Source organism: Plasmopara halstedii (assembly GCF_900000015.1).
Source record: "Plasmopara halstedii genome assembly, contig: Scaffold_2061, whole genome shotgun sequence".
NCBI lineage: Eukaryota > Oomycota > Peronosporomycetes > Peronosporales > Peronosporaceae > Plasmopara > Plasmopara halstedii.
Genome location: NW_020188969.1, coordinates 1,526,746 through 1,538,753, shown reverse-complemented (window position 1 = coordinate 1,538,753; position 12,008 = coordinate 1,526,746). Strand labels below are relative to the sequence as shown.

Genomic DNA, 12,008 nt, shown 5'->3' with positions numbered 1-12,008 from the left:
CCTGTTTGAGTCTCGCTAGCTTAGAGCAGTAGAGAAGATCACATTTCCTTGATGAGGAACAATTTGTGTACAGATACCCCTGCTTGGTAGTCAGCCGTTTGTGACCTGTTAAGACCGTGCGTCGTTGCAGAAAGCGATTTTGTCACCATGGTTTTCACAGATAATGACAAAATAGTATGCCAGGTATACTTTTGATGTTACAGTACAAGTCGGGATGGCTTAACGTATTGGCAAGTGGGCTTTTCCGTCGCACCGAATATGAAATATCGCCTATCAAGAAGGTAAAAGCGCCAATTATTTAGGCAAAATGAACAGCGTACGGATCAGGCATGTCATATGTTGCACTGCTGAAAGATTGATCAAGCAAGTATCTCAAATATGTAGGTGTCGCTTCATTACATCACGCGGCTGCACGCTCGGCTCATCCCTATGCTCGCTGTGGCTCATACGACATTCAGCATGTAGGGGTCAGTTACGACGAGAGCCTTAAGTACAAATTACGGTACAGGGCATATAATATTATTGGATTGCCACTTCGAGGGCGAATACTGCCATTGAGCGCTATGTATTGAAAACTCATAAATGTTTAATGATTGAACATATCTATGTGTGCATCGGATATGCATTAAAGAATAAAATCCTCAGAGTGTGACCGAGGAGGGGGCCGCCAAGCACCCCCTCAGTAAGAAATTGCCGACACGGCTTGCAGGAAGAAATACAATGGAATAGTGATCCGGGATTTAGAACGATATTTAGCAATTTTTTCAAGGTGCTTGAATCCAAAAAGAAAAAATGATTCGCAAACGCTGGATAAGCCAAGACGCGGTAATAGTGTGTAGATGGTATTTTCCGAAGTATTTGGGCGGAGAGACCGCGGTGCTGGGACAGGTTACTCCTACTTACGACATTTGCGTTGAATAAGCAGTATATGCCTCTAAAGAACTTCTTCCTTTTATTCAAATGGTTTGCTATATTCACGGGTGCGTTCAACACCGCCCCGATGTAGCATTAGGTCTCATTCTTGGAGCTCTATCCATCAAATTTGAATTTATGATAGCAAGCTAGCTACACTTCGAAGCAAAATCAATGATTTATCTCGGGGGCATGGGCTTCATGCGCATGGTATGCGACGCAATACTAAAAGTTGAAGTGTACTTAAGCAACATGACGATGCCATTGGCAAGCGAATAATACAAAAAGTGTCCTGAGCAAATTATTGAAATGAGTAAGACTATGACATGGAGTGTCTGCGATCCCTAAGACCGGGTTGCGACTGTCTAAGTTACAACGTAACGGAATTGGGATTAAATGTTAATGTGAATGACTTAAAGTGAATGCAAGAACAGATATTGCTCTATGAAGAGCTTTACTGCAGGCGCAGCAATGTCTCAAACTTCCCTGTCCTTGAGCTACCCTCTGCTTTGAAGCGACGACGTAGATCTGAACCGCTGGAGATATCTCAAGCCAGGCAGTCCGATAGTGAAGCTCGAATGCACGCTGTGACTTCCGAATAGAGTCGGCATTCCAAAATAGTAAAGATAAACTGCTTGATCCAGCAACCGGCGGGTTGCCATCCGTCAGCACTGCTCGGTAAGCAACTAGCAGCCCACTCTCACGAAGAATGTCTGTCGAGCTGGCGGATGCGCCAAAAATGGAAGAGGCAAAATCAATTCTAAAAATCAGGATAGTATGAAATTATGCTTTGGCAAGATTGTTAATCGCGTACTACCAGGAGCACTCCATCCTTAATCTTCCTTAAAGGAGAGCAGGATCGTCCGGCCCAGCGCGTTTCCCTCTAGTGGTAGGCAACCGAATTGCGGCGAACAGTTCATTGATTGCTAGCTATTACAGCTGTATCATGACGATGAGTGATGGTGGGTTGCCCTCTCACCTGCGTCGTATATTATAGTTTGCAAAATCGATCAAGAGACGACGCTCTAGATGGACATACGTTTTGCGGAAGATTGCTAAAAATATTGAAGCGGTTGAGGCGGCAAATTTATCTCACCCAGTGCGATAAGTGAATTTGCTACTCATCCACACATTTACCTGGTTCAAATATCCAAGGAACATCCTTTAAGAAGAATCAGTTTCACCATACTATAGCTCTATATGTAGGCGGAACTCCTGGGAAGTGAAGATATGTGTATTCAATAAACACCCACGAAGCGACTCTATCGCTGTCAGGTTGCTCTTGGTGTGAACGCAGGGCCGGTACACAGAGATTCGCACCAGCGCGGCAGGCTTCCCCTGAACGGCATAAAGAATTCGGGTTGAGTCGACGTGGCTCAAATCAAACTTGTTGTCGATGGACTGACGTGGGCTCCACAGCGGGTGAAGTTACAGTTAAGACGATGGAATGGGCTCAAAGTCCGAGGCCAGCGTAGCGAAGAGATACAGCGCAATATGCGCCTTCATTCATTAGAGTGACTAGGCCAAGTATCGTCAAGCAAGAATGGAATGTCGAGTCATGCGAGACTCGGAGAATAGATTCGATCGCTCTCATCAGATAGCATCTCGGCTTTCGAATCAATATTTTTTTGGGAGCGTCAGTCACAAAGACCGCGCTTTTGCGAAGGCCCAAGCAGCCATTTGCATAGTAGGCACTTCCAGTGCAACTTTGACTGCAGAACAGACATGATAAAGTGCAGAGGGTGTAGTGAAACCCCAGGCGCAGCTGATGCTCATGAAGGGGTTACCTTTTCGCAGTGTCTTCAAATGACAAGATCGTGTCAAGTCCATCGTGAAGTGCGGACGTGGAGACGCGGTAAACTCTTTAATTTTGCATACCTATTACCCACACATTCCAAAAGCTGTTTCTTGTATAATGATAGAAATTTACGATAATCATTCTGCACAGTGTATCTGTGATAAACATCAGAATCGAGACATCGATAGTCGAGATGACGGGACTCAGTAGAGGGAAAATCGGTGGCACTCGTGAGCAGGGAGCCACACGTCAAGTATGCTACTATTCCTTGTATGAATTAGTCAGCATCTGTATAATTACTCTAATTAGAAATGAGTTTTAGTTTATGTCACCCCTGATATCGTAGAGCTAGAAATAGATTAGATACTGAAGAGGCTTTCGATTTTGCTCCTTGTCACAGCGCCCAAGTCAACCCCTATACGCTTATTGACGCGGAATCTAAGAGTCAAAACGTTTTTGAAATGTGCGCTTTTATTTTTCGCGAAAGAGGCTTAGGACTAAGAAAATTTGTCTCGTTTATACATGTAAATTTGGCAAGAACTTCCAGAAGACGTAATCATCGTTTATTTAAACGAAGAAAGATACCTAGGTCAATCTTCCCCCCCACCGACTGGAGGCTATAAGACTAGTCTCAAAACTCTCTAAGTTCAAATGAAGTTTGCTGCAGATGCCGATTGTTAAGAACATACGTAAGGTACGAGTTACTGAAAAGATGCTTGAGCGCTGGTTATTTACTATCACCAATCCTGCAGACGTTTTAAAATTTACTTCGTGGATCTTTAAGAGTCACGATACTAGATCCCTGATCATATGAGTCCTATGTTACCGCTTATCCTTGCGCACTATCTCCCCCCTGTGGAACTTATGGTATAGTGCAACATGCGGAAGTAACCTGTCCATACCGATAAGTTCTGGTATTTACCAGTTAGCGACTACTGGTCGAGACTCTTTCTTGACAACAACGTTATTGTGATCATCAACTTGAGGCAGAACAAACGCAAACAGGCATAGACGTCACCGATCACCGGTTGTATCTTAGTATTATTTCTAAATGTTTGCCTTCTGCCCTGGGGACTAGCCAACGCAAAAGATAGTAAATGATATTGCGAGTGCTCCAGCAGCAGTTTTTAAATTATCGGCCCACTCATTTTCCGGCTATCCTTATTGCCGGAAAATGATGGAGTGGGGCAAAACAGCCTACAAATCTTCATGGCTCGCACGCTGCACCACCAACGTGAAATTTGTGCGGTAGAAATGATCTCTATCTTTAAACGAATCCATAATGTGGATCCCCAGCAGGTCAGGACCATTTAAACGGCAGTGTCGCCTCTGTTTCGACGTCTGAAGCACGGCAAATTGCGCTCGTGTCCGAGCGTGACACAGCCTATGCCTAGCAACGAAGGCATGATTGTTCGTGTTGAATCTTGCACTGATCACGCAAACAAGAGGATGTAGACACGATTGACGTGATCCATTTGAACGAGAATAGCTTAGTGAAGTGGCTCTTCATTGTGTGTTCTAGCAAAGTGGGGCCCGAAATAAAGTTAATTGCAAACGCCACATTACGAAAGTGATGCGCCCGCGATATATGCTTGTATATTCTGACGGTATGTTGAGCATGTGGTCGCCAGTCGAGTATACGGTGCTACAATCAACCAGAAAATAAAGTCATTTATACGAAATTGTAAGGGAAAATACATCAAGATAACTACCGCGAATTTGTTGGCCGCTATTCAAGTATAGCACTCCCCCCGTATTGATTTAAAAAACCTCGACCATTCGCTGCATCAAACTTGACGCCACACTGTAGCACCAGCCTTTCAATTGCTGGCTTAATGCGATACCATTTAGACAGCAGTAGCGCAGTTCTCGCAATGTTGCTAATGTAATGAATGCTACGACGGATGTGCCAGAGGGTACACCCTTATTTCTCAGCAATGCGGGATCAGTGCGTGTGATAGAACATCTATAAGCTAGCACACATGTCAAAAGCAAAGCTTCACCGAGAAGGATTACGATTTCATCATGCATGCAGTAGTTACCGTCACACCATTCCACTATAACCACACTTATCGTAAGTGATGAGCAAGCGTTGTGAAACAGGAGGGGGACTAGTATTGTGGCATTACAGCTATGGTCAACCCGTACATAAAATAGTATATAATCCCTAGACATGAGTAATCACGTTACTGTGTACCCGTAGAAATACTAATATGTAGACCACTCCACCAATTATTTCTATATTAACAGTCCTACAAATGCTCTTTTTATCTGCTCTGTATCATTAATAGCATCCAAGTTGTCATCGTCGTCATATATTTTTCACAAGAGATGCAATTACTACTTCCAGTTACATCTGTTGCACAAAAGCGTGACTATGCTATGCTACTGGCAGAGATGGTTGCTATGATTAATATGATGATGACAATCAAAGACTCTACATGCATGACATTGAAGTTAGAGCAAGTGTTATATGACTTTACTCTATTGAAACATTATCCACCACGTGTAGAGTGTGCGTTTCTGCGTGAAAAGATGACCATAAAGGTCGACTCAGTCCGTCGCCTTTGATCTCGATAGAATCTCATTTTCCGATTCGCTGTCAATCGGCCAAACACAATCTCATCTCTTTTGACTGGGATACAAAGTTGTCATGACACTTCTCTGGTTATTGAGCGTTGCGTTTCTAGCGTTAACGTCTCCAGTGTACGCGCAGTGCGGTCCGCGAGTTCGTAAAGATTGGGATGCAATGACAGCTACCGAAAAGAGCACGTACATGGATGCTCTTGCTGCTGCAATGGATTCTGGTGCTTACGTCAAATTCATCGAAATGCACACGGAGATGCAGTCGGAGATGCAAGCCCATCGTCAATGCATGTTTATCTACTGGCATCGTATGCTGCTTGTAGTCTTTGAAAATATGTTGCGTGGGCAAGGATCACGATTTGCCTGTGTGACTGTGCCGTATTACAATTGGGTGGGAGCCAACAACCGCATGCTTGCTGGTTCGTGCAACTCTATTGGCAGTTGTTCAGCCATCACACGAGAGCTTGGAGGCTACACAACTGGATCACAACGGACTGTGAATATCAACAATGTTGCGAATACGGGCCGCTGTATCACACAGTCGCCACTTAATCATTTTTGCCAATCTGGAGCTGTATCTGGACGCGCTTGTGCTCACTGTGTACCGCGTGGAGATTGGGGAAGAGCAAGTGTTCCATCGAGCACTAGCTATGCATCAGTCTATCAGCAAATTTTCAGTGCTCAAAACATTGGTCAAATGTCGCCAAATATCGAGCAAGGTTGCCATAACAATGTTCACGCCAATTTGCAAGGGGCGATGGGTACGTTTGCATCGCCAGCAGAACCACTCTTTTGGTCGCATCATGCCATGGTTGATGCTGTTCATACAATCTTTCACAAATGTCGAGTCGGGACGCAACGACTGACGTTTGCTCAAAAAGCAGCTCATCCGGCTGCATGGACTTCATGTGCTACAAGGAGTGGCGGCACATTTCGTCCAACTGATGTCATTGTTATGCGCACGGGTGTCAACGGAATCAACCCAATTCCTGGTAATCAAGACCCACTCATTGGTCGCTACTTTGCTGGCGTTCCAAATCAGTTCGCTGGTCTTATGGATGTTCGCGACTTGGGTGATAGTAGCTACTCGTACGAGCTTAGCGGCCAACTTGCTGATATGTACAACAATTGCGACGGTACTTCGCAACCAACTCCAGCTCCAGCTCCGCGAGCTAGTACCACCCCATCAGCACCACCTCCGGTGACTCGTGCTACTCCTCCAGCTCCACCTGCCGCTCCAATCCCTGCACCAGCTATGCCTTTTTTCGGTCCACAGTCATCTGGTCAAAGCTGGCCCAACTGGTTTCGCATTCCCTGGGGCTTTGGCAGAGCACGCAGACTTAAAGAGGAAACCGAGGGGGGCACATGGCCAATAAATACCAAGCAGAATAATATTATCGGGAAGAAAGATTGCGATGACAAGAAAACCGGCTCTAGCCCGACAATTAACAATGTCCCGACAACAAACAATGTCCCAACAACAATCGTCAGTCCGATCACCAATACTATTCCAACCACAAACGTCGCCCCCCTTAGCAATTCGGTTCCATTGAACAAACCAGTACTGACTAACTCTACCGCTCCATGTAACAACTCCATTCCGACCAACACTACTACTGTGACATCGCCTCCTCCTGTGCCAGTATCACAAGCACCTTCACCTCAGTATGACGGTAATAACACCAACGTAGATGTGATCATAGTCGAGAGGGAGTGTGCTGAAGAGAAGCAAGTATCTACTTGGTATACAACGACAGCAGTCACAATGGGAGGTAAATGTCCCCAAGTTTCCGCCGATCTCGAGCGACAAATGTGTATGTTTGAAGAACAATGTCTAGGCGGAGTTCAGGATTACTCGGAAGCGTTCAAAGCCTTATGGGGAGCCAAAGAGCCCCGTTGCCTCCGAATTGTCAAAGCCATCAAGAGTGGCGAACAGAACATCACGTACGGAAATTGGCGTCAAGACATGGAACACTATTTTGGCTGTCCTAAACCAGCAAATGCTGCGTATGAGTCTGCATACCAGAATAGCGACACCTCGGTCGAGCAGGTGGCCTTTTAAAAAAGTGTCACAGTGTATTACATGTATTCAATCTAACATCCTTTGCTGTTACAATTGACTCATTTGTGCCCTTCCTGAGCTTTTAAATGTTATGGCGTAAACTAATTCTATCTGCCGTCGTTCGATTTAGACTCTTTGCCATGTACTTCTACTTTCTAAAGCTCTAGAGGTTGAGCTTCCAAGCCAATTGCATATAGTAAGTTAACTTTTACTAATTTATTATGATCGAAAAAGTTTCTGGAACATATGAATTACGTTCTCTACACACTTTTCGGCCGCATTTTCTAAAATGAATGCCATGCCACCAGCCATCGCCCAATTTGGGCTTGTGATTGCTGGTCGCCCCGTTATCACCGACTTTTGGTGCGCTAGTTGTATCATCTAGTATATGTATCCTCGAGTTATTCCTGTCTAACGATTAACTTTTAAACTGTTAGCGGGATTGGGCCAGCGCATTATGTTGTGGATATTTTGGAGCCGACTCAAGTGACGGACCTCACATTTTTTTTATTACCAAGCTCGCCTGTAGCCCCTGGGTATGGAGGTGAGAAGATGTAATTTGTGACATCGTAGAGTGTGGTCTTGATGTACCTGTTGCAATAGCTGTACTGTACTTTGCAGTACCAGCGCTACAGAATTGGCAATTGCTGGGCACTGTGTTTGCTGAAAAACCCAGCGCTATCTTTAGGACGTCTTGGCCAACGCATCCTGATGTTGTGGGTCAGCCAGTACTGCAGCTTGGTGTATCTATTGAAAGCCTGGATAACGTCAAGAATCTGGGAATTGAGGCTAGTGGATTGGAGGAGCGCAAGGCTTTTGCACTAAAAATTGCCCAAGATTTATTTAATTACCTTAGCTCGTTTTCAAGCAGCAGTAGCCAAGGCTACATGACGATTCCTACCAACCTATTAGACAAGTGGATGGAGCGATTTGAAGCAAAATACCGACGAGATCCCAATTTTATGATGAAAACTTTGTGAATCTTAACTTTTAAAATATCGAACAAAAACCACATCTTGTTGTGTAGAGCCAGACGTAATATTCCCTTTAGCAAAAGGACCGTCTAACAATGCACTGATGAGTGGTATTCTATCGGATAATACTTCCGATGTGTTAACTTTTGTAATTTTCCCAATATTCATATGCCAAAATATTCGCAAGAAAACAGAACTTTATCTCGATGTCACAATTTTGTATAATCTAGTGCATGTCCACCACATGTTTATCAAATCAGCAGATACATGAAAAGCTTAATCTTCCTTATCATCAACCTCGTCGTCGCTTCCTGCCACATGGCAACGTCGATGTACAATGTACTTATGTACACAGACTCGAGATTTGAAGAATGCGTAGGACGCATCCTTTTCAATCATACAAATCGCTGCTATCCGCTATGTACACAAAATGAAAACGTCGCTGCCTTTGCCCTTGATGACTACCCTCAAGGATCACGGCTCGTAGTTTTTGAAGATTTTGAGTGTCAAGGCAACTTCATAGCTGGGAGCAAAGAATTGAAGGCTGACTTATCGACGGTCGCCTCTGCTCGTAAAGTTCGATCGTTCATTTTATCGACTAATTTGCCTGTTGTCCCCGTGCAAAGCATTGTACACTCGTGTCATGAAAAGAGTGACATCATATACAACTATCTCACTACTTAGAAAAGATGAAAACATTAATAACTATCATCTTTTTCATGAGAAACATGTTTCGGATCACTTGAAGGCTCGTCTTCGTCATCACTGATCAGGTCCATGAGTAATTTCGTACATATCGTTGGATCTGGAAAGTTTGGCACTTGCCATTCAAGAGACATATTAGTCTCCTTCGCATTTTTTGGACTTCTCTCCGATGTGTCATTGTTGTCTATCTCGTTGCTTTTCTGCTCTCTACTGCTGTTACAATGACCTCTCTTTTTGATTTGAGCACGTTCTTCAGGCACCCACGAATCGTTATTGCTATGATCACTGTGATTGTTGTTACTCCTGGAGCTAGACAAAGCATCACCGCTCGAATAGCGCGATTCATATCGATAAGTTTGCATTAGTTTCCGTAGGTTGGCTAAATGAGCTTCAACTCGTTTGCTGGCTTTCACTCGAGCTTTCGCAGCTATGATAGACCGCTCCTTCTCCTCCTTCATTATGCTACTCCACTCTTCCTCGCGCAGTCGATTTGTCAAAAGACGTTCTGCTTCTCGATGTCGCTTCAGTCGCTCTTGCTCATCAGCAAGTTCCACATCCCTCCGACGTTGTCGAATTTGTGCAGTTTCTTCAAGGACCTCGGAGAGTTCCATTTCTAGTGTCGCCTTTGTAGCTAACAGTCGAGCTACTTTAGCACTCTGAACAGCATTTTCTTCGACAATTTTGTCAAACTTTTGACAAATACGCTCACGCTGTCTCGATTTTCTGGTATAGCTTTGCTTCAAGTGCATGTGTAAGGACATCTGCAGATAAAAGAACATAATTAGTCGTGCATTCAAAATAAATGGAAACACCACTGGTAAGATACCTTTTCTCGTAGATGTGTTTCAAGCTCTGTCATGAACGCACTCGACGTTTTTTCCGTTCCAAAGCGTGGATCGATACCCCATCCATCGTTCTGATTCTCTGAGCTGCCGTTTGAACATGTAGGATTCGAAGTAGTGGAATGACAAAATGATTTCGCACGCACAGCTTCAATCTTGGCCATTTGCTTTTGCAATCGAATTGCAGCTTCTTGACGTTCCATCTCTTGCTCACGTTCAAGCTGCAGCTTCTCTTGATGAATGCGCTTTGCCCGCTCTTGAGCAAGCGCAATCGCCGCTGCAATCTTCGCAACATTTGCCTTTGCTTCAGCTTTAGGATCAGAATGCTTATCGCTGTGGTTGATTGCACGTTTTTTCTTTCGCTTGCGATGTTTCTGATGTATATGGCGCGGCTTTCGCGGTCTTTCATGCAAAATGGAGCTTGTGTGAGATGCCTCACTTTCATCCTTTCGACTAGAGACTCTACTACTAACAGGACATGACGACAAAGACGAGAACGATCTGCGTGAGATGAAATTATCTTGAAGCTGATCACTTTTCTTGTCATTATTCGGGCTATACACAGGAAATGAATCAAAAGGTTCCATTACAGAATCAACTCGACTTCTTCGTTGTCGATTAATGAAGTTGTTGCGTCGAGTTTTCATCAAGCTAGAATTGGCAGCAAAGGATTCACGATTCACTTCTGACGTTCTTACACTATGATTAGAAGATAAAGGCTTAGCATTCCATGACGAGGACTTGCTGACTACAGGATAGGCGACTTGACTAAATCTTTCCTGAATTTGAGCCTCTTGCTCAGCGAAAAAGCGTCCAATCTTTTCGATAAGATCAACCATCTTTTTATACTAGAATGTCATGACAAGAGTCGTTCCTATTACCAGCTTCTATCTAAATTCTTCATTAATAGTTTCGAAGTTACAGAGACCTACATTCTCGATTCAAAGTAAGAGTATATAATGGTAATGGCTTGATGAATGTATAATAAATTCTGTATCACGGGTATACTCCATGTATCCATATACTAAAAATGTGCTGAAATTTGGCCTCATTACTGCTTTTATAATATTATAAAAAGACCCGGTAAAACCAATGACGACTGTAGTAATCGTAGACGACCATCACCATTGTTTACCGGACATCCACTTGGTTCTTTTGATATAACTCAAGTTTGCTGTGATTGATAAATTACTAAACATATTGTGATGACTTAGGCTATACGCCAGCATTGTCTGCCCTTCTCACATATCCACGTCATACATGTGGATGCACATCCAGATTTATCCTTCTCTGCGAATATAGACACCAATGTAATTTTTGATCCTGAAAAATTGTACGATACGCTAGACGAGTCTATTGCAGGGATTGCAGAATTTTTGCTGCCTTTGGTGTTTGCAGGACATGTGAATCAAATCACGTGGCTTAAACCTTCATGGGCAACGCAGGTGCGCGTTATCGCAGACTAATTGGCATTTCATACCTCAATCAACATATTTAGATGCCATGTGGAGCATTTCAAAAGCTCAAGGTCGGAAGACGTAATTTAAATGGTTAGTACAGCGAGATTAAACGTATCGTGGATAATGTAACAAAATCTTACTTGATATCTTAGGAGCTATGGGAGTGACGTGCGGGCTACCTCATTTCGTAGAGGACGAGCTTTATTGTTCTGTTGAGGAGATGAATCCATCATCGACAAAAGCGTGGGACCTGTTTGTCACGGAGATGAAAAGCTCATTTGATGACGGTGCAACTGTAGCGACCAATGCAATTTCAACTGCACGAACCAATACAGAAGCTTTTATCCTCGACATTGATCTCGACTATTTCTCGACGTGGAATCCTTTTCGAAAAGGTACTATTTAAAAGACAGTCCTACGTCGACTTGTTAACGGAATGCTCTATTGACTTTCTAGGATTAGAGATGCACATTGACCACGCAGCTATGAAGATTGTAACGCAAGTATTCACTTCTGTGCGCTACAAAGTAACCCCTCTTGATTCTATGCAGCCGAAGCAGCGAGATTTTGAAAGAAGGGAATTCGGGTTGTGGATGAATCGTCTCGAGGCAGCTGATAAAATGGAAAACGCTTCGAAACGTACATTGGAATTCAATCAAGTCGTTGATA

At 43.8% G+C, this 12,008-nt stretch overlaps 6 protein-coding genes across 6 annotated transcripts in view; 4 read left to right on the top strand and 2 right to left on the bottom strand.

The window, feature by feature from the left end:
* Positions 1 to 4,272: 4,272 nt before the first annotated feature.
* PHALS_02841 (uncharacterized protein) lies at positions 4,273 to 4,885 on the bottom strand (the record flags this gene model as incomplete). Its single annotated transcript, XM_024717296.1, has 4 exons — positions 4,273 to 4,355; positions 4,423 to 4,439; positions 4,524 to 4,683; positions 4,753 to 4,885. The coding sequence occupies 4 exons, from the start codon at positions 4,883 to 4,885 to the stop codon at positions 4,273 to 4,275; spliced, it is 393 nt and encodes a 130-aa protein (XP_024582809.1).
* Positions 4,886 to 5,363: 478 nt separating this feature from the next.
* Positions 5,364 to 7,358, top strand: PHALS_02840 (hypothetical protein F443_12708; the record flags this gene model as incomplete). The annotated part of the gene is made up of 1 exon (XM_024717295.1): positions 5,364 to 7,358. One exon carries the CDS (start codon positions 5,364 to 5,366, stop codon positions 7,356 to 7,358), a length of 1,995 nt encoding a protein of 664 aa, XP_024582808.1.
* A 289-nt stretch (positions 7,359 to 7,647) lies between these two features.
* On the top strand, positions 7,648 to 8,338 carry PHALS_02839 (Uncharacterized conserved protein; the record flags this gene model as incomplete). Its single annotated transcript, XM_024717294.1, has 3 exons — positions 7,648 to 7,721; positions 7,796 to 7,902; positions 7,962 to 8,338. 3 exons carry the CDS (start codon positions 7,648 to 7,650, stop codon positions 8,336 to 8,338), a joined length of 558 nt encoding a protein of 185 aa, XP_024582807.1.
* A 2-nt stretch (positions 8,339 to 8,340) lies between these two features.
* On the top strand, positions 8,341 to 9,032 carry PHALS_14896 (uncharacterized protein). Its single transcript, XM_024717293.2, has one exon. The coding sequence runs from the start codon at positions 8,600 to 8,602 to the stop codon at positions 9,014 to 9,016; it is 417 nt and encodes a 138-aa protein (XP_024582806.1). The 5' UTR covers positions 8,341 to 8,599; the 3' UTR covers positions 9,017 to 9,032.
* On the bottom strand, positions 9,031 to 10,718 carry PHALS_02838 (uncharacterized protein; the record flags this gene model as incomplete). The annotated part of the gene is made up of 2 exons (XM_024717292.1): positions 9,031 to 9,798; positions 9,864 to 10,718. The coding sequence occupies 2 exons, from the start codon at positions 10,716 to 10,718 to the stop codon at positions 9,031 to 9,033; spliced, it is 1,623 nt and encodes a 540-aa protein (XP_024582805.1).
* A 253-nt stretch (positions 10,719 to 10,971) lies between these two features.
* Positions 10,972 to 12,008, top strand: part of PHALS_02837 (Uncharacterised protein family UPF0489) — a gene marked incomplete at both ends in the record, with an annotated part of 2,559 nt that continues 1,522 nt past the window's right edge. The window contains 5 exons of the mRNA XM_024717291.1: positions 10,972 to 11,028; positions 11,094 to 11,324; positions 11,378 to 11,429; positions 11,492 to 11,734; positions 11,796 to 11,978. Coding sequence (XP_024582804.1) covers positions 10,972 to 11,028; positions 11,094 to 11,324; positions 11,378 to 11,429; positions 11,492 to 11,734; positions 11,796 to 11,978 — 766 coding nt within the window. The remainder of the gene's footprint in view (positions 11,029 to 11,093; positions 11,325 to 11,377; positions 11,430 to 11,491; positions 11,735 to 11,795; positions 11,979 to 12,008) is intronic.

Bases quoted from the DNA above. Each gene is read 5' to 3' on its own strand.
- PHALS_14896 (XM_024717293.2), top strand. From the start codon at position 8,600: ATGAAAAGCTTAATCTTCCTTATCATCAACCTCGTCGTCGCTTCCTGC.